Consider the following 21,606-nt stretch of genomic DNA (forward strand, 5'->3'; position numbering starts at 1 on the left):
AGGGGTTAATCCACCTCCAGTATTTGGCACTGCAAAAGAGAAGAGAGAGTAGATAAAAATCTGGGACACAGCTGGGGCTCCTAAACCCAAGTCCTATTTAGATACAATCTTTTCTCTGCAAAGTGAGGTTTTCAAAACTGTTGCTCTCTTCTATTTGCCAGCTTCACTTCTGCCCTCCTCTGCTGATAGGTAACTTCAGAGAAGGTAAAACTCTAGCCTTTAGAAAACATGAAATTTTGGAAAGAAAAAATAGTTTACTTCCTTTGGTTTAGTCTGTTCCTCCTCTTCTAAATATTAACACAGAAAGAACAGTTTGTTGCTCCTCTTCCCACAGCGAAAAACAACCCTCTCATAATGAGTCTGTGACTTACCTGGAATGCAAAATATTTGTACAGATAGGCACCACCCAGGAACACACCAGCCAGCATAAAGGCCAGTCCAAAGCACATGCACCAGCACCAGGCCCTTCTCTGTCCAACAGGCACAGCATCCTCAGGGTCCTGCAAGGCATCACAGAGGGACCTTCAACACACTGTTCCAGGCAGGTAAGAGAGTACATACTTCAGGCTCAGCAAATACAATCACTGCACCCACCAGAAAAGCCTGTATGTACATTAGCATAAGTGTTTAGAAACTTAGCTTATTTGGTAACATTTAAAACAAGTCTATTTAAGTTGAGCTTTAGTAAAACTTGTACTTTTAATGCCATCATCACTGACTAGATCAGGAGACTTAAGAGAAAAATGTAACAAAATCTCCTGAGATACCAAATAATAAACAGTGAGCCACTTCCCAGTTGCAGACAGAAAAATATTCATTCTCAGGCAACCTCAATGCAACAACAGCAGAGCAAGGAAGTCAACTCAGAAAGGTCAGATTCTGTTTTACCTTAGTATATGCAATGTAAGTGAACCCAAAGAACCAACAAAATATCAAAAGTAGTAAGGGCAGCAAAATATATCCTTTCCTATGTTGTTCCATTAGAACAAAACAACCCTTACCACAACTTGGCTGGCAGAATAGCCACGGTGGGAATGAAAAAAAATAAAGATGCTTTGTAAGTTGTTGTTAAGGAAGCTTTCTGCTCTATCTGCTGTTCGTGTAATAGTGAAGGAATGACAGGATGTTTCCCCTTTAGGGCACTAGTTTGCATAACCATGCAGTCCCCACAGGCATCCTAAGCAATAAACTGCTGCTTGCAAAATCTTTCCTCTATCAGCCACATTACAATGCTCTCTTCTCCCCTAAGTGTTTGCGTAACTCATATACGAAGTAAAAAAGAAAACAATAACAACAATAACGATAACAATAATTATAATATATTGATAAAATAAAAAAATCCAACTTTGAGCTACCCTGTTCCAAGCCAGGATAATCCTGGGAAAACATCTGAATTCAAATAAACACAAAGAAATTCATTACCCCTTTGCAACCACAAAACAATAATGTAGAAGGACGACGGCACAAAATCATTATGACTGAATGAACAAAACCACACCAAACCAGAAAACTGAGGAAGAGCAGGACAGAACTGCTTGAGAAGGCTTTGACAGGCATAGTTGTTAGTCAGTGCTCTGCCTGATGTGCTGGCTCTTTTTGCTGCATTTGCTAATTAAGATGATGCCCCACTTGAACAAAGGTTCAGGTACAGTACCCAGCTGCCCTGGCCCAGTTAGGAAGGAAATCCCCTTATCTGGCTGAAGCAAGTCTGACACCAAATGCAAAAGGGACCCCCCCTGTAAATGGTGGGAGAAAGTGGCACTTCCTGGAAATGACTCAGCTGTTCCAAAGAAGGGTAAGTAGCATTTTGGAGGGATTTACTTCTTTTCATTGATTAGAGAGGGAGATTCCTCGGTTAACAAAGTAAGTACCTAATTCATATGCAGCTAAAATTTAGTGATGTGAAACCCACCTTTACAGTACACTGCAATTACCTTTCATACAGAAGTGGCAATGCAGCTTCTTTCCCAGGCAACAGCTGCCAAAATCTGATTCAGTAATATTTAGAGTCCAACTGAAGATATTTCACACATTTTATTTTACTTTACCTTGCTAAATACCACAGTAAATCAGATTGTGAAATCTCCATCTTTGGAGGTTTTCAAGACTCAACTAGAGAAAGCCATGGCTAATCTTGCTTTGGCAACCATGCTGTTTCTAAAGGGAGGCTGCAGCAGATGACTTCCAGAGGCCCCTTCAAACCAACATTTCTGGGATACATCAAAAGGCAAAGTGAAATCAGCAAAATAACATTTGCTGTGGACTGAAAATACACAATGTAAAGACAAGAAACAACTTTTTAACACTTTTAGAATACCAATTATTTAAGGAATTCAGTGTAAAAAATTACAGGATTACTGGATGGCTGATTTTTAACCTGGCTCTTTGCAAAGACTGAGAATAGGATATAATACCCATGCTAATCTAATTAACTCTCAGGTCACGTTGAGTCACTGTGGATTCTTCTATAAATCATCTCAATTATAAATCTAAACCAGGTAAACCAAGGATTTTTATTTTTATGTTGCCCTGTATCATTAGGTAACTATTTCCCTAGATATTTCAAAGCATACAGGACACCTGATTGAAACTTTTTGTAACAGCTGTACTCAAACCATTCCAAGTTAATGCCAGAAAAAGGGCTAGCAAACTGCCTTTGGGATACAATATCAAAATATTTCCTAGTGAAGAATATAAACAGTATCTTTAGTCTTTCCTAGACCTGCTTTCATCCCCCACACCTTTTTAACTTCAACCAGAATTATCCATTAATGGAATAACTGCCTCTTCCTTTTTTTTTTTTTTTTTCATTATTTTGTAAGTCCAGAAAGACAAAGAAAACATGCACCTGGGACATGGTGAGGAAGGCACACAGAGTATGAACACCTACCTGGAAATGGGGGTCAATGTCAGATCAATTTTCCCCAAGCAGCCAAATTAATCAGAAAAAAAGAAAGTAACTTTTACTCTTCAACCATGCTAGGAGGAACGTGAAAGACAAGTTTATCAGTATTCTACCTTAAAAAAATTTCCTTTGATATATGAGATGTAAACAATGGGTTTAATACAACTCTTTGATCCTTTACCACCAGCTAAAGGGTATCATTATTATTTCTGAAGGTGTCCCTTGTGGTGGCATGTTAAGCTATTTTGTATTTGTAGTTGCCTATCATTGATTTGTCCCCAGCCTGCCAAAAACAGCCCATTAAATTCACAGCAAGAGTTCAAGCCCAGTTTAGGCTCCTGCTTAGGAGTATGAATGAAAGCACAGCACCTCAGCACAGGTAGAACCTGAAACTGACAACACTGAAAAGATTTTATGCTACTGAAAGAGAAAAAAGAATTGACTTCCTAGTCTGAAAATTCAGTACATTATTAAGCAGTTTAAAACCAGCTTAAATTAAAATATTATAAATAATTTACTGAAGCCAAATTACATAGGTAGCTGACCCATGGCTAAGCTCCCTGAGCTTTTGCACTGCTGCCATAACAGCTTCGTTTGGGCTGTATTGACCCAAAAGAATAATTTGTCCCTTGCTATAAAAATCTGACCTTCTGCACTGCAAAAGAAGGAAGTGCAATGGTAGCTCACCCTCCTTCCAGGTGACTCGTGTTCTGCAAAAAAACCCATTAAGTGAAAGCAGATCCCCACTAAGAGGGACAGTGCTGAATTAGCGCTTCTCAACACATGGTTACAACTGCACTTTGTTCCCCGGCAGCAGCGCTGACTTCTGAAGCCAGAGCACAACATGAGACTCAATGACTAATTTTTCTCTAGGCCAGCTTTCCACTGCCAGAGGTAGCTCACAAAAGAAAGCATCATGTACTTGAGGTGAAGACTGACCTCTAAAAATACGCCTCTCTACTTCTGTGAGCAGTAATAAATAATTACTGTCCTCGTCCCCTTCTTTCCTCTCTTCTGCTTCAGCCCTGCCCCATGTACTTTCAGCTCCCTTGTGAATCCTCAGCCTGAAGGTGATGCCACAAAATTCATCTCTGATGCAAAATGCCTTAAGAGGAACTGGATGCAGGCCCAAAACTGGCTTGTTTCCCTTGATGAGCTGATTGTTCTAATTGGAAAACATTTGATTAGCCTATTTCCCATGGATAAGACATGAAACAGAAGCATCTCTCTGCCACTTGTACACTAAATCCTACAGTGTTGAAATTAAATGGTTCAGGACTTCCCAACCTGAAAAGCTTTAAGCTCTGCAGTAACAATTTCCTTTCAGATAGAAAAGAAGTATTAAATTCTCTATTACTTGAGACTAGCAATATTCAAATCTAGAGTCTTCTCACAAAAAAGTGACAAGTTGACTGCAGTTTTCAGAACAGATCCCTTTATTGGTGACCATAGCAGTGAATGTAAATGTAAAACTGCTCTCTGCCTTCTTACTAAAACCATGAAACACTTCTCAGATAGGAATGATACCACAAACTATTTATCAGAACACTCTCAACTACAGAGAGATGTGCACAAGGACATCTTTATGACAATTAGCATTAACAGTTCTGCTAATTAATTAAAAAAAGAAAATACTAGTAAATTAAAAAAAGAAGAAGTTAATAACCCCATAAACCTGCAAACACTAGCAGTTATTAATGGCTAGTGGCCATATATTCTCTTGCTCTTTTCAGTTCAATTTTAATGCTACTTTTTTTTTTTCCTTAATATATGCTGTATTTTAGAATGGCCAAATGCATGTTTGGGGTAATATCACAAATGTATTCTAAGAAGTTCCAATGCTGAGCCATAAATGTGTATAATTAGACTTGATAATTACTTAGATTTTCCCCTTGTGGCTTTTTGTACATAGTGGAATATAATTGCTTTAACATTATAAAAGTAAAGCAGTCTATAAACTTACAAGGCATATGTCTAGCTCATATTAAAATGAGTGAGAAGATAATCAGACCTTGTTCCTTTGCAGAAATTAAGGACACATCTATCTAAACCAGATATGATGAACAACTGCTGTGAGAAGTCCACAATACTGTATGACTGCTGGACAGCTATGCAAAAGATAATGTCCCAAATTTAAAAATAGATAAGATAGCAATAAAAATAATTATGGGAGGGGGAAATGTCTTTTGGAATGAGTCTTTGATCCACAGAGAAAGCAGATGCAGAGCATTACTGAGTATTACAAACATTACTAAAAATGTCTGCAGCATAATACACAAAACATCCATAATTATGCATGTGAGAATAACATCTATTACATATACACAAACACACATATAAAAGCTTACACTTAATGTGGGTAAAACTGGCTGGAAGTTATTCAGAACAGTTTTTCCTCCGAGGTCCTCTGTGTGCCACTTAGCTCACATGGATGGACAGAACACTGTGGGACAGACTGAGTTTCCTGAAGGCAAATATTGACCAACTGCAGTTGTAATTAGTGGAGTGAGAAGAAGGGAAGTTAATGACACCCCCTATAAGTGTTTTTAATGAGAGAAGCTATAAAGTCTTTAAATAAAATACTGACCAATGGTTGTATAAACTGAATTCTGCTGGTCAGGCTCGCCTGCTCTGACTTGTAAATACGACATCTGTAGAAAATCCTCACAAAAGAAAGTCAATTTAAAATGAACTTAATTTAGAAAGAGCTCTGCATTCCTTCGATGGTATTCCTGCCTGAAGACTACTCCAAGCCTGGTATTCTATTTATTACTTGTTGCAGATGGGAAATTAAGGCAGGCTTTTGCAAGACTCCTCACTTGGCAGATGCTGTGAATCTGGAAGGCAATCATACTGATCTGCCTCTAAAACAGCAATTCTATGCTTACTAACAAAATTAAATTTAAATTTTAAGTACAATCATCTTTCAACTTGCTAGTTGGAAAACACCAACTCTATATACAACAGATGCTTGAGAGATTTCTCCTTTGTCCAGCAAACAATCTATGGCTGTTTATATGCAGTTGGTATCTGAACATTGCAACCCCTCAGTGCCAGCAGTGCCAGTTCTTCAGTCACAACAGACAGGGACTTGTCCATCTGACCAAAGGCTCTCTGCCTAAAGAACAACATGAAAACATGACATTAGTTGTGCTGCTGTTCACTGTAGTCACATAGCCTGAATAACCAAGGGGATAAATCAATGAGAGTTATCCATTAGGCTGTTGGTACTATTAACCTGTTCTTCTATTTCTCCTATCTGTATATGGTCTTTGAAATAGTATTTTAAATACAAAATCTTTTAGACAGCACTAGGAAATCCAGAAGTAAGAAGAAATTAAATTCCAGGAGCTTTACAAGTTCAAAGTCCAAGGTTGTTTTAATTGGTTGAGTGTTATCTTTGACGAAATAATGGGGGAGTTTTATTAAAACTTACAGTGTCTGTCAAATGACTCATTTCATTGTTCAAACATTGTAACTATAACAGAATAAAAACATCAGTATAAACAGCCAGCTCAAGATCATCTTAAAAGGCAAATGAGAGCTGGTGGGCAGGAAGGTAGCTGCAGCTGCATGTATTGGGAGAGACAGAGGTGAAGAGAGAACAAAAGCCGGGAAACAGGCAAGAGTAGGGGAGCAAGAAATAAAACTCAGAAACATGTTAGAACATGAAGAGTTCAAATTTTCTGCAAGAAGTAAAGGAAAAATACAACTGTAAAGTCAATGTTAAGGACAGGAATCAGCAGTTCATTCACAGCTATGTGATGGAGGGACCACAAAAGCAGCATGTACTGAAGAGTAATCCAGCAACTCCCAACCAACATGAGTAATCCTGATTTACCTAAACACTGCCTTCATTTCTGAGATAAGAGACTGCAAACCCTGATGGCAGTCAACAATTAAAGAGGATGGGTAAGGAAGGAAAATGCCTGTAACTATTCAAATTGCTGTTTTGGTTAAATTTTGGAGTAGCATTAAGATGAGTAGTTGTTAGCTTTGGTCTTACATGGACTAGAAAGTGACAGGGTACTTAAATGGCCTGGAAGTTGTATTTTTAGACCAGGTAAAGACTTCTTTTCAGGTGATTCACCTGCACTTTCGGCTATATCCTCATCCCAGGCTGTCTACAGCAAGTGTGTAACTAACCACACACTGTATCTGATGTTTTCTTCAAACTGTGTTCCCCAGATTGTTCCTCTTCTCTGTCCAATTTCAAGCTCTACCAGCTTCCTTCTCTGTGCACTTATCCTATGTCTATGTTCCCTGCATCTTTCCCCACCCAAAGCAGAGCTCTCTGGTATCTGCCACACACAGAGTAACTGGGCACACCTTATCTCCATTTCCTCCTTTCACCATTGCACCAAGATAAACCACTCATCACCATGCTCTGGTGAAGAGCAGCTGGGCTATGGCCACAGGACTTTGCTCTGCCACATCAACCAGCACAGCACGCCTGTGCCTCTTGGCCTGTGCTTCCACTGCAGTCAGGGCAAGAACTGCCCTCCTGGGGCACCTTCTGCACAGCTATCAGCACCACAGGACCTTAATATCATCTTGTACTCCTACTGAACATTCTTTTACTGCGTGATCCCAAACACTGGCACAGCTTGCCCAGGGAGATTGTGAAGCCTTCCATCCTTGGAGATACTCAGAAGCTGGCAGGAGGAGGTACCAAGCAACCAGCTGCTAGAGCAGGGGAGTTGGCCCAGACGACCTCCAATGCCAGCCATTCTGTGATACACATCTACAGCTTTTAAGTAACACTAATACTACAGAGGATGAGGATTAAAAATAACTCTAACCACCTGCTTCATTTAAGGAAAAAAAAAAAATAAATCAGACTTCCAGGAGTGCTGGGTCTGTGCTAGACAAGTAATAAAGCTCCACACATCCTTTACTTCACTTTGGAGTTTTATGATTCTTTTGCCTTCTCCCCACTCTCTGCCATAAAAACTTCAACAAAACCTACAACATTTGGAAAATGTCTTGCCTCTAAATGTCTCAGTGTGAAAATCAGGTTTATTAAGAAAATATATTAATGTTGCTGAATTTTTCTACATATTTTCATAAACTGGAATGATGGAAATTTGTTCTGCATTCCATACTTAAGTCTTCTCACATATTTAAAGGAAAGAGAAGTGTTCTGGTGCAAGTTTGCAAGTGATAGACCAAAACATGCAGGTGGAAAGCTTGCACAGGTATCTGGCAATAGGGATTAATTTTTTAAACAAAAACCCTCAAGCCTAAGAAGTCATATGGGACATTCTTCAGAATGGATTTGCTTTCAGAAAACAAAATCACCACACCCTTTATAGTTACAGAATACTGAACACAGCATTTCATTAAACTGTCCAATTTTGAAAAATGCTTCATTTTCAAACATTGCCAAAATAAACCTTTTACCTATCTGCACTCTTTGACCTACAACTGACTTACATTCTACCATACTCATAAAAACTACACTAAATCAATCTATAACTTTAATGAAGTATTTCTTTCATCTTTATCCTGAATGAGATCAGTGCTTGAAAACAGGAACTTAGAAGGTTCCTATTCCACTTTAAATGGATCAATACTAAATTATCTCTTTGACCTTGATCGTTCCAGTCCCTGCTTCTCCCTTACCCTGCTCAATTCTTATATCTGAAATTTCTTTTTTTCTATGACTGCCTGATTCTCAGCCATCAGTATGATGGAACGCTATGTGAATTTAACCTAGATTTCTCTCAAGGCTATTTTCCCAAGTGGCGTTGGCTCTTTCACCCAAGAGATCTCATTAGCATGCACATATGCACCACTGAGCCTCGGAATTTAATAACTCTATTCCCAGTTCAGCCACAGATGGTATGTCATCTCAAGCAAGTTACAAAGGCTGTGTCTCAGTTTCTCTCAAAAGCAGAATCCAGCATCACAAAACCCTCTTGTGAGGTCTGCAGTCCTGCTTCAAAGGAGGGTACACTCTGAAGCCTGTCTAGGCTGCTCAGGGCTCTTGACCAGTCAAGGTTTGAAAACTGCTAAGACTGACACTTCAAAGCTTCTCTGGGTAATTTCCTCAGCAGCATTCAGTTCTCCTCAAGACTGAAAAATATTTTGCTTTTATCAGTCAGAAGCTCTCTTTTTTAACTTTATGACCACTGTATTTTCAGTCACCTCCCCAGGCACTGGGAGGCTGCTGTTAAGTCCTCCTTGCCGCAGTTTCATCTCTGGGTTGAACAAGCCCCACTCCCTTGGCTGCTCCTCACAGGGCGTAACCTCCAGCCTCTGACTATTGTGGTGGCCCCTGCTGGACTCACACCAGTTTGTTGCTGTCTTTTTTTGGATCAGAGAGCTCTCATCCTTCTGTGATGCCAGTGACTAGCATGCACTGAATGTCCACCAGAGGCCCTGGGTTTTCTTCAAGCAGAGCAGCTTCCCAGCCAGGTGGTGCCCAGTATATCCTGATGGTTGGGACGAATCTGTTTCAGATACAGGACTTGGCATTTGTTATTTCTGAAACTCATGAGACTTTGTTCAGCCCATTACTGTAGTCTGTTGAGGCTCTTGTGAATGGCAGCCCTGTCCTCAAACACATACACTCTGCTAATACATGTATTAGTGAATTAGAATGCATAGTACCTGAACAGCAAGCACAGTTCTCTGAGTGGAAACCATTCTATATGCAAATACAAAATAGCATTTAATTGTGGCAGTTATGAGTATCAGCACAGGAGAGCTGACCTTGGAAGGGTACGTTTAATTATGCTCTCTTTCTAGACAAAACTGTTGTAACAAACTGAAGGGCTTCAGTGCAATTACAAGTCTGAAGTGGAGCACACACTCCAGTGCCCAGCACCTGGCAGCACCACACCCTGCAGGATCACAGACCTGGCCAGCGTTCAAACACCTCACCAACAGCTTCCCAAAACTGCTCACTGCACTGTGCAGCAGCCTCCGAGTCGTGTCTGGCCTCACAACCTTGCAAAGGCTGCTGCATTTTCAAATGTGTAAGTGCAAGGCTTTTCTCCTTCTGTGTAGGCTTTATCCTTTAAAATAAATAAATAAATAAACAGGCCTTAGTGATTCAGCAACTATGTGAGATCCACCCCAGAGATCACTGACCCCTCCCAGTTATGATCTCTCAGCCTCCTCTTTTTCCACAGTCATTCCACCATCTCATTCTACCCACAAAAGAGCAGAAAGCTGCCATCAAAGCAGGAGTTTGCTGAACACTGGAGTAAAGACAACCACAAATTAACCAAGGACTTGCATTCAAGGAACTCTACTCTTAAAATGCCTGTGGGTTTTATTTTTATGTGTGTTTATATATATGAAATTATATGTATTGCATACTTAATAATATATCAACTTTAGAAAAATTTAGAAAAATATTTGTGTACATGCACACACACACACTGACACTACATGGAAAGGACAAACAAGATACCAAATTTTTTTTTTCTTTGCAGGATCTCTATACTAACTGTTGAGCACATATGACTTTGGCATTTTGTCATGATGAATTCTGTACAGCTGTTGCACAGAGGACCCTTGCTTGCAGATGACACATGGACCACTCAGGAAGGACCTAGTCCTTTTCTGTAAGTCACTTGTGGTCCAAACCCTACCTAGCTCACATGATGTCTGCCACAAAACCATTTCTGACTTCATTGCAGAGCTCAATCTTATTAATTATCTCATTCCTTTGGTTTACCACATCTGTAAAATTAGGACAGATACCCGAATTTTATAAATTAGCATGCTTTTCATCTGTAGATTCAAAGTAATTTCCACTGAGGATAAAAAGCAGTACATAAATAGTAAGAAAATGAATGTTGTATTATTCATACAGATCAGGAGACTAAAAGCAGATAATGCTAACCTTTGTCAATCACAGCACAAGGGGAGAAAGGGGAGAAAAAAATAGGGAAAAGAAAAAGGAATCTGTGCAATAAGCAACAAAACATATAATCACTTATTACAGCTGCAGTTACATTTTTTAAATGTCACAATGTTTTTAGAAGTACAGAATAAAGAATATTTAAAATTACTAGGACTTTAAAAGGCAGTGTTTGTGTTTGAAGGTATTTCCTGAGGGTCACAGAGAGGGCTATTTTCTTTTTATGAAGAGCTACCTGATGCCTGTAGCTACTGGCTACTGGCTAGAAAATACATATAAAGCTGACAAATATTCCAAAACCACAACTGCAGAACAGTTACCTGAAAACATTACTGGAGGTAAGTATGCTTACCATTCTTACATACCCCCCACCTCAAAGACTATCAGCATCAATATTTACTAAAATGCTGATAAGAAAAAGAAAAAATCAGGGGAAAAACCTAGATAAATAACAAAGAAAATAGATTTGAAAATAGAAAATAGTCTATAAAACCACATCTGTTAGGTTACATTTGCAGCTGCAAACACTTCATTAAAATACTTAACAGAAGAAACACATAGATACACATTACATTTTAAAATTAAACTTTCCTTGAAATACATGTTCACATGTTGGATTAAATATTCATTGTAATGGAATGAGTCAAAACCATTTCCCTTGAAAATACTGCTGATTCCAAGAAAATTTTCTTTCAAATGATTTTCACAGGGAAGCTGAGCTTTTTGTTTTGATCCATATCTTCAGAAATTAACTAATTTAACTTGATCTTTCCCATTGAACAGAACCTTCATTTCAACAGCCTCTGTTTAAGTGGTATCCTTCATACTGCTACGCAATGTTAATATCTAAACTAATTTCTTGAGGCTTATCAAAAAGAGTATTGCAGCACAGAAAGACAGGAATGAACACGGGAGAAGTACTTCTGACATTTACTGTAAAGATACATTACAGGGCAGGATAGTTTTTCTAGATACTGCACTAAATAAAGCATCATCTGATTACACACTCTTCCATACGATGATATTAAGGGGAAAAAAACTTCTCTTGAATACATTTTCAGGGCAAGGGGTTTCAGCCAAGTGAAAGTTTGGGAAACTGAAGAGAAACTATTTGGAACTGCAGAAAGCATTCCCATTGTCTCTCTAGTCATCCCCGCACTGAGTTCACACAAGCTGTATGGTGCAGCCATCAGCTCTCTTGCTCGCTCAGCCAAAAACGTGAATGATACAAACAACTGACAAAGCAGTTATCACAAAGGTCTGGCACAATACATCCTGTTTGAAACATTTAATATAATTCTTCTGGGAAATGGTTCTATTTCTCAACCAAAGCCCTGTGCTTGTTATTCAGGTCGGGAGGTTATGAGAGACAGAAAAGGAAGTGAGATACAGAGAACTGACAGAGCTCCTCTGTCCCACAGGTTCGTGCCCATTGCTGGGGGCTGACACCACCTCCTCCAGACCACATTTTGGATTTGGTAATTCCAAATCCCTAAACTCACTTAAAAATAACAAGAGATTGTCAAAAGAGCACCACAAACTTTTAGAGATCTTAGATTTTTAGTATTGTCTCAAGTGCTGGCAAGCCTTTAAGGAACAGCTTTAGGAGCCAAAAGTCTCAAGGCCACAGTTACCTTATGTTCAGGAAGCTGCTCTACTTAACCAGCAGCACAAATTCATAATGTAAAAAAAATGTAGGGGTAGGTATCAGCCACAGGCTGATAAAAGGCTTCTTTTCTTAGGAGAAGTGCCTCATTAACAACACAAATTTTGTTCAATAAAACTCAATTTACCCTAACTTATGTTTTTGGGTACCCATTAAGTCAAATAAAATAACAGAACAAGCCCTGGGTACTCTTTGTGTCTGAAACTGAAGGGTTTTCATCTATAGTTTGGTGGATTTTCATTAAAATTTTAGCAACATCTGGGAGAAGAGGGAGAGAATTTGGTCTATTAGGATATTTTACTTCTGGGCCTCTTTTAAATAATCATGTCTTAATCTCCACATGCTCTGACAGATAGCAGAAGCTGGTTGGTTTAATGACCTAGTTGCATCACAGAAAATAGAAGAAAATACAAAGACTGCTCTTTCCCCAACGGCATCTGGTGTAAGGCCTATAGAATTTGGCTGGAAAAAGCCATATATTGGGAATATGGAAACTCCTGAAAGAAAAAAGAAATGAAAATCAAATAAGACAATCCTAAACCACCCAGCTACAGGGATGTTCCATAAAGAAGGAAAACCTGCTTTCCTAACAGCAAAATAACAACCAAACAACTATTATGACTATTTTTTAGTGGATACAGTAACTTTTGCATATATATATATATATATTTAACACCAATTACACAAAATCTGAGGGTTTTTCTACACAGCAAAATCACGTTCACTAGTTGTTGCTCATCAGTACTTCTTAGGTGGATCCCTTCACTCTGTGTTTAAAAAATGTCTATTTTAGTATGCTTTAGCTAAAGTTAAGTGAATGATTAAGCTAAAGTGAAAAAAAGAAGGTTAATTTAAAGGTCACAGTAACAACGTTCTTATAAGGAATAAATGCAGAAAGCTGCTGCTTTTAAAATTCTTAACATTTACACTTTCACACTGAACTCTCTGCATATGCAGTTACCCAATGGTCAGGCACAATACATGTGAGTCCACAGCTTCTGTGCACAAAGCTGGATGTGGTAGATATGAACCATGTTGAGCACCCCAAAAAGAGAAAAACAGTTTTAAAAGGTTGCCACTGAACCTGGCAGAAGGGAGCAACAGCCCAAGTCACTGAGGGCACAAAGATTTTTGGGAAGGCCTAATCTACTGAAAGGCCTTCATAAAATGTCTGAAGACTTCAGCTATGCTCAGAACCATCTTTGGCTCTCCAGAGATCTATTGTAGGGAGAAATGTTAAAAGACCACACATTGTTTGTTTGTTGGGAAACTGGGTCATAAAACACCCTCTTGTAGAGACAATGAGCAAAATGGAAAATGAAATGTGGCCTAAGACCCTTCACTAGGAGAATGCTGTATTTTGGCTGAGAATTATGGCATAGAAGTACCACCCCAACAACAAAAACAGAGTTGTAATGGCTGCCTACAGTAATTATGGAGACACTTTCACTACATGCCATAATACTGAGCAGTGATTTATGCAGAGACAGGATTAGCACTCTAGATTTTTCAAGTCCTTTTTAAGTAACAACATACTCCAAAGCATAAGACCACTGCCTTCTGCAAAACCCTTTTTTGAAGACATTGTTTCCGTGACACATCCCCTACTCTTCTTGCCTCCTCCTGTCTTACCTTCCCTGATTAATTTCCGATTAGTATCTGCATCAGAGGTTATTGGGCAATTTCTGGGAAAATCAGAGTATTTCTATGCTGTATCATCAGCATATTTTAGCTGCAAATGCTCTTTGCTAAGTCCTTGGAAGATTATGTATTTGAGAGTAATCCTGCAATGGCAGAGCAGCAGTCTTCAAGGCACTGTGCTGGGAAAAGCTGCAGAATGAGACTGTCAAAGAATTAGCCCAAAAGTTCATCCTGTGAATTTTTATTTTCTTGACATTTCAGAGCATTTGGCTTTATTCATTAATCTCAACTAGTTTACTAGTATCTCTGGCTCAAGTATTTTTAAGTTCTTGGTAATAAAATTGTGATAGTGCAATTCTGTTGAATCTCTTCTTAAGGTTTTCTCTTTACTTCAGTCCAGAATGCCTTCCAGGACTTTGTTCATAAAAGAAAGCTTCATAAAATGTTGCAATATTTTTCATGTTTACACTTGTGATCCAGATCTAATTATTTTCCAAGAGAAACAATGTAGGAGACAGGAAAACAAACTTCCCATATATGCTGTTTTGGAAATGTGACCTTTTTCAGTCTACCAGAATTCTTTCTTTCAATATACATTCCCACACTGCCTCCAAACCTCACCTGAAGCGAAGGGTTTTCCAGCAGCGACGTGATGTGAATAATGCATTTGTCAGATGTGGTTTATTTTCTCCCCTTTCCTCCAAAGAGCTGCATAGGCAACTGAAGTTGTGGATGGGTGGGGGATGATCTGTTTCTAATGCACTTGTATTCAAGAAGGCAAAGTTCAAAGAGTGGATCTTGCACTTACCTCAAACGTATCAAGTTTTACAAGGGCCCTCAGTTCCTTTCCACCTGCCCCCCCGCCCAAAGATCTGAGAATAAGCTCCCAGACTTGAAGAATCACAATACCTCCAGAGCTACATGGCAGTGCTTGTTTCACTACTGTTAATCCTGCATGGACTGCACGGCCTGTTCTACAAAAACTACAGACAACGCTACTGTACCAGATCTGCTTTTATTGATGCTTTAAAACACAAAAGCCCAAAAAAAAAGCTTACTCGAGAATTTTGCACACTGTTAGGTGCAGGTCTGCAGATCTGCAGACAAAAGATAGAAATGTGTCAAGGAGAACGTCAAAGACTCATCCCTCAAGAGCACTCGTTTGTTTTTGGAATTTTCATCTGTACTGAGCATCCCCTCCCAGCAAGCTATTTTGGGAGTGTTTCAAGCTTCGTTCAGGCGTGTTCATCCCCTGACAGCAGTGCAAGAACTTTGAAGTAGCTACTGTGAGATCAGACTGCCTTTTGACCTGGTTAATAAGTGTTTACAAGTCTCATTTCTAGGCAAGGAAACCAAAATTAAGGCAGATCTTGTATGTCATCCTCAGCTGCTAGAATTTGCAGCTCCACATTAAGGAAATCATAGCCAAATGACATGCTTCCGTCAGTATCTGGACAGGGTCGGGAGGATTTGTTCCCAAGTGTACAATTAGCCAGATGTATTTTGTTTGTTTAGTAGCAGAAAAACAAGCCCAATTTGGTAGGCTATCTGGAAACAAACATCATCCAGGGCAGGTCTGGATTCCGAGGTACTAAGAAAAACCCATTTTCTGGAACATGTAGCTTGTGTCTTGCTTATGTGCTTGATGTCACACTGACCACCAGATTTGAGGTTAGGAAGGAATTCTACAGCTTAATCGGGGCTCAGGGAAGCCACTACTTCCTAGAGAATAGCACTCCTCTGGGAATACCAGCACCCAATGGATTTCATATAATTGCAGGCAATCTGAGCAACAAAACTGTCTCATCTGTTGTGGCACACTGTTCTAGAGACTTAAACACTGGTCAGTTTTATCTGAAAGTGCAGTATGCTCAGCGGAAGTGTGACATTTAACCATCTGCTGTATCAGGGAGATGTCACCAGAAGCACTTTTCTGGTTCTCCTCGGCTGTGAAATGACAGCGGATTCTGCAGGTGAGGAACCTGGCCCCATGAAAATCACGGCAAAACCTGCACCAGGGCATGCCTTCACACCACAAACTGAACAGATATTGTCCTCCTATGCAGAAATCCACCACAAAGATTTAGGAAATTAATAAACACTATCACTTTTGAAGAGCCAATCTGGTAACTCAGAGGCCCGATGAACCAGAGACTGTGAAAGCAAATGAAAACAGTAAGACACTGTTGTTTATGTGCAGTTGGCCATTTTTCAAGTTTTCGTTCCCTTCTGAAAGAGCTTAGAGCAAATTACACTACTCCGAATTAAAAACTGGTTTTGATTACGGGAGCATAGAGATTGCAACCAAAAACCTTTATATTCTATGCAAAAAACTTAAAAAGCCGCTGCTGTTTTTTCTCCGTTGCTGTTTGCAGAGGGGAGGCGACAGCAGCGCCCGGAGTTTGGGTGCTGTTTTGGGGCGGGGGGAGGCAGCTCTTTGTTCCTTCATTTAAGTTCCGAGGCGAAGTTCTCCGCACCACACAACCACCAGGCTCTGCGAACACGCTGCTGCGGCAAAGCGCGGCCGAACCCCCAACTTCAGCCTCCAAGCTCTCCCTTGCCCCGCAGCATCCGGGGTCCGGGAGCTCGCCAGCGGCCGGCCGGAGGGAACGGCGGGCACGACCCGCCCCCTCCCCACACAGCAGCTCCCACCGCCGGCCCGACACAGCCAGGGCGCTGCGGGAGCGCAGCCGGCCCCGAAAGCCGGGATGACCGCAGTGCACGCGCTGCAGCGGCTAACAAAAAACCTCCAAAACAAAACCCCAACAAAAACCCCCAACCAAACAAACAGAAAAACGGAACCAGCACAGAGATCCCCGGAGTCGGGAGAAGCGGAGCCGAGGAGCTCGCCCTGTCAGCCATTTTAGAAGCGTGAGCCGATGGGGCGGCGGGGCGCACCGCTGCGCAGCCTTCCCCCGGCCCGCCCGGGGGCCATCGCCGCGGGCAAGGGCCGTACAAAGCTCGGCAGCGTCTCCGCCGCGCTCCCCTCTCCGGGCTCCGCGCGGAGCGGAGCGGAGCAGAGTGGAGCGCCCGGCGCCGCCGGGCCCCGGAGGGTCGGTCCCCCCGCGCCCTCACCTTGGCGTCCGGCGGCAGGATCAGCACCTGGCTGTTCTCCTCCTCCTTCTTCGCCGCCTCCTTCTGCGCCAACGCGGAGTTGAAAGACACCTTCACCATGGTCGGTCCTCAGCAGCCCGCACGCAGCAGAACGAGGACGAGAAGCAGCCCGCACCGGCGGAGCTTCGCGGGCTGTCCCCTACCTTGCCACCCCCCGCTGCTGCCTCGCCGCGGCTGCCGCCCCCGTCCCCTTGTCAGGCGGCTGAGGAGGAGGAGGAGGAGGAGGCGGTGCCTGACAGGGCGGGCGGAAAGAGGGGAGGTGGTGGCAGCAGGGCCTCGCCCTCCGCCCCCTGCCTGCCCCGGCGCGGCGGGCGGGGGGCTTCGGCCGGGTGAGGGTTCCGGGCGGGCCGGTCCCCGCTCTGGGCTCGGTAGCCGAGGGGCCGCGGCTCGGTGGGAGCCTGGCAGCGTCCCGGGCGGTGTGGCCCCGTCCTCAGGGCAGAGACCCTCGGGGGTCCGTGTCCCCCCGCCCGGGGCTCGGCTCCTGCGCATGGAGGAGCCCGGGCTGAGACGCTGCTGGCGCTGCGCTTCCCTGGGGCACGGCTGGCACAAGTGCAGTGCTAGCCCCGTGCAGTGCTAGCATTTCCCTGGTTGCCATTTTAATTTGGGGTGCTTTGCGAAAAGAAAATGTTTGGGCCTTATGTTCGTGAAGAAAATCCCCAAAATCCTTCATAGGCAGCGTGAAGGTGAAATCCAGCAGTTTTTAAACCCTTGGGGATGGAAGGATGCGAGGAGCACCGGGGAAAGTGGAGCTGTGACTTTCCCCCTTCCTCTCCGGTGCAGTGGGGTAAGAACTCGGTGAACTCGGCACACCATCCCAGTAGGGTGCTCTCCAGTAAAACTCTGTGATGCATATATTCGACTTTGCACTGGGAATATGGTTGTAGTCTGCTCCAAGAAGTTAATTTTGGTGACTCATCTCGGTAGAATTGATTTCCTGGTTAGAGCTTGGCAGTGTAGTGCTTCTGTCACTCTCTGTGAGACACCAGGCAAGCAAAATGCTGTCCTTCAATTCAGTGGGTGCTCTGCTGCTGACTTAGTCAATATCTGGTCTTTCTCCCTAGAGCATTAGATGGCACCAGGACTGAATTGTCCTTACGCTTTGTACCTCATCATCAGCATCCTTTAAAACCATTCACCTAGAATAACTAACAGAAAAGCTAACTTAACCTGCTTCATCCTATCATCCTAAAGTATTTAAAGATCTACAGATAATTTAAGGAATTTTTTTTCTAATGAAGATACAAAATTCACAAAGCAAATCATAGTAATTTTATATGCTCTAAAGATAAAACAGCTGATGGCACAGCTTGCACCCAAGTCTGTAAATTGCCCAGATATTACATGAATTCAATCTAACTGCCTTAAAATTCAACAGAGGTTGACTGAATTATTTGCAGATCCTTCACTGAAGTAGAAAACGTCATGGACTCTAAGGAAGACAAAATACAGAGATTTCCCTAGGCAATTTCTGACCATATTTGGTATGACCCTGGAGGTTTTACTTTAGTAGGAACTTTCATTAAAAGTATTTGAGCATTCTTCATGAGGACGATAAAGTACTTTAATAAAGCTATCATAAGCTACAGTCTCCCAAGCTACTACTATGGATTTTTAATTTTTTTTCTTACAAGTGGGACTTTATTTTCTCACTCCCAGACTAGAGAAAAGCACCAGGTGACACCTCTGCTCCCATTTCAAAGGGAATCTGTGCAGGCGCACTGTGTATTCAGGACAATATTTAGCATGCAAAGGCTGTAGTTCAGAGTTTTGCTTTGCTTTGTTCTCCTTAATGACATCTTCAGATATTCCTCACAGGGAGATGGGTATGCAAAAGACAGCCAAGGCTAAGGCATGGCATCTTATTATCTGTGTCAAAGTACATCTAACTCTTTCCCCAGGCAGCATACACTCTTATCTTTCCACATCAAATATACTCTGTCTGCCTCTTGAATCATGTTTACAAACCACGGCGGCTGACTGCAGCTGGATTAGAGCAGCACCTTTATATGTTGCCAATTCTGACCTTTTTATTAGTGAGAATTTAGGATATTAGGATTATTTCTATTAGAGACCAAAGTAAGGATAAAGCATGAGGAGAGCCTCCCAACTTACTTCCTGACTGTACTACACTTCTACGTGCTTTCAGGCTGTGGTTTCGCAGACAGCTGAGCTGTAGGATGGCTCCATTCCTCCAAATGGAAGTCTTGCCTCAACTCTTCCTTCTTTTATCCTTCATCATCTACCTCATGTCACTCTTCATACATCCCTCCTTTCACCAGCAGTTCCTCCCAGTGCCTTTGCTGGATGCATGACCCATCCATACCTATGTTTTTCTGCATGAGTTTTCTGCTGAGTTGGTGAGTTCCATCACTTCAGAGAGATACAAGGACCACCACCACCATGAACAGTGGACCTGTGAGACTAAGAACAAGGAAGAAAGGGCAATAGATCCAAGCAGTAAATCAGCCCATCGCATCTCTCAAAACTACAGTGTTGTTTTTTCTCAGACAAGTAGGTTTATATCCAGATGACTATCTCATTCTCTCTCATGTTTCTGCCCCTTTCCTTTCACATACAAGTCTTTATTTCCTTCCCCTACCTCATTCATGTATCAGATATCAGGACCCCTCCCAGGAACAGATGACACTGTTTAGATCTGGCTGTGTCCTTGGGCACGTGCTTTCCATTGTTTCAGCTGACACTAAAAGGGAGGGAACTCATTGATTTCTTGTTTACCCTGAGTGGAAAATGGCTATTACATCTATCAGGACTGGAAGCTGCTTTCTCTTTCTGATGTCCCTCCTAAAATGTCACAATGCTTCAAGCAGTACCTCTGCTTAGCCATCTACAATTCAAAATCAGCCTACTTGCTATCTCTAACACCAGGGTTATTAATTCCTAACGCCTGTATTAGACATCTGTAGATTCAAGCATGTAAAACTGGGGAGGTAGGGAGAGTGGGGTTAAATATTGATATTGTCTGCCAACAAAGAACACTGTTTTGAGGTGAGGAGAATGTAGTTGTTTAATTTTAAGTTTCATTCATAAAGCTTTTTAATGCAACTGAAAATGGAAAGTTCCATATCATGTCATGGTATTTTTAATTGTTTCATGTTAACTGCATAGCATTGTGATATGGTGTGTCTTACTTTTCCCTCAACCACTCTTCCCAATTTTATGTCTCTCTCTCTCTATATATCCATTTATCTATCTCTGTCTAAATATGCATATCATTCTCATTTCTTGGGGGAGGGATGAGAACAAGCAGAAGTTGGTCCTGTGACAGACATTTATTCAGATTTCTTTCTTAGCCAGAAGTTCAAATACATTTGCACTGTTTCAAGGCTTTTCACACCGTGGCTGGCTCTTCCTGTCTGCCTTATTCTCCCTTCCACCTCCCCATCTTCTCTGCACAGCCCCCTCAGCTTCATCTCAGAGAAGTCTCATCTACCAGATACTTACCCAAATGGCCCACAACAATCCTGCTGTCACAGTGTTCCTTTTGTGCAATCCCTGAATTAATTCACAAGAACTTGTACTTAATCCTAGATACATTAGAACATAGGTAAGACTACTAGTTTTATTTGTATAATTCCAATTACAAAATAGGAATGCCATTTTTATCAGCAAAATTAGAGTTTTGATTTTTTTGTGTTCATTTCTTAATGTACTGGTATGGGAATTCTTTTCCAGATTGTTTGTTTTTGTTAGATGGGAGTATGGCAGCATTTTTTTTAGCTTTGTCACAAGGTAAATCTGCTACCACCTACAAGTCTACCTTTTCTTTAACAACTCAAAACAAAAAGAACAATCTAAATTCACGAAGGCTAAAGCAGAAAGGAAGAGATGGCACTTACTATTTTAAACAGAATAGGATAAGAAAGAGAACATACCAAAAGCCACATGAGCAAGTCTGTTACTCAGCCTCTATATTCTTCTAAATATGCCAGAGCCTGCTGAAGTTGGCAAACCAAATGCTGCACAAATCTTTGCCATCCCAAATCTTTGCAGATGATTGGGATTGCAGAATGTTGGTGTTTTCACAGAATTTTGGACCCGACATTTACAACCAAAACTCCAATTTTTATTAATCTCTAGGCAATACTCTAATCTGAACCTTAGAAATAACATAATTTTCACAATCTATCTAAAATGCAGCCACCACAACAAAGTATGAAATAAGCCTGACAAATCTATTTCAACTTGGCTTGTGCCTCCCGGCACCTCAATCATCCCTGCTGTGAATAAAGCCCTTTAGAGTGAGTAAGCTGTACCACAACAATGAATTATGCCTTAATCCAGCAAGCTGCTTTGCATGGCCAGTTTCTGCACCCACGTGGAGCCCTGGGGTCCACCAAGATGCAGCAGCTTGCCTGACTGTGTCTGCAGTTTGTCTGGTGTGAA

The 21,606-nt window shown here is 41.5% G+C and overlaps 1 protein-coding gene across 1 annotated transcript in view; it reads right to left on the bottom strand.

Moving 5' to 3' along the window:
* The window catches only part of ITM2B (integral membrane protein 2B), a 26,562-nt gene extending 9,148 nt beyond the window's left edge, over positions 1-17,414 (bottom strand). Inside the window, exons 1-2 of the mRNA XM_005482379.4 lie at positions 17,164-17,414; positions 372-500 (exon numbers count right to left, since the gene is read on the bottom strand). Of these exons, the coding sequence (XP_005482436.1) occupies positions 372-500; positions 17,164-17,262 (228 nt within the window). The 5' untranslated portion in view covers positions 17,263-17,414. The remainder of the gene's footprint in view (positions 1-371; positions 501-17,163) is intronic.
* Between the last annotated feature and the right edge of the window lie 4,192 nt (positions 17,415-21,606).

This window comes from Zonotrichia albicollis, chromosome 2 (genome assembly GCF_047830755.1).
Source record: "Zonotrichia albicollis isolate bZonAlb1 chromosome 2, bZonAlb1.hap1, whole genome shotgun sequence".
Classification (NCBI taxonomy): Eukaryota; Metazoa; Chordata; class Aves; order Passeriformes; family Passerellidae; genus Zonotrichia; species Zonotrichia albicollis.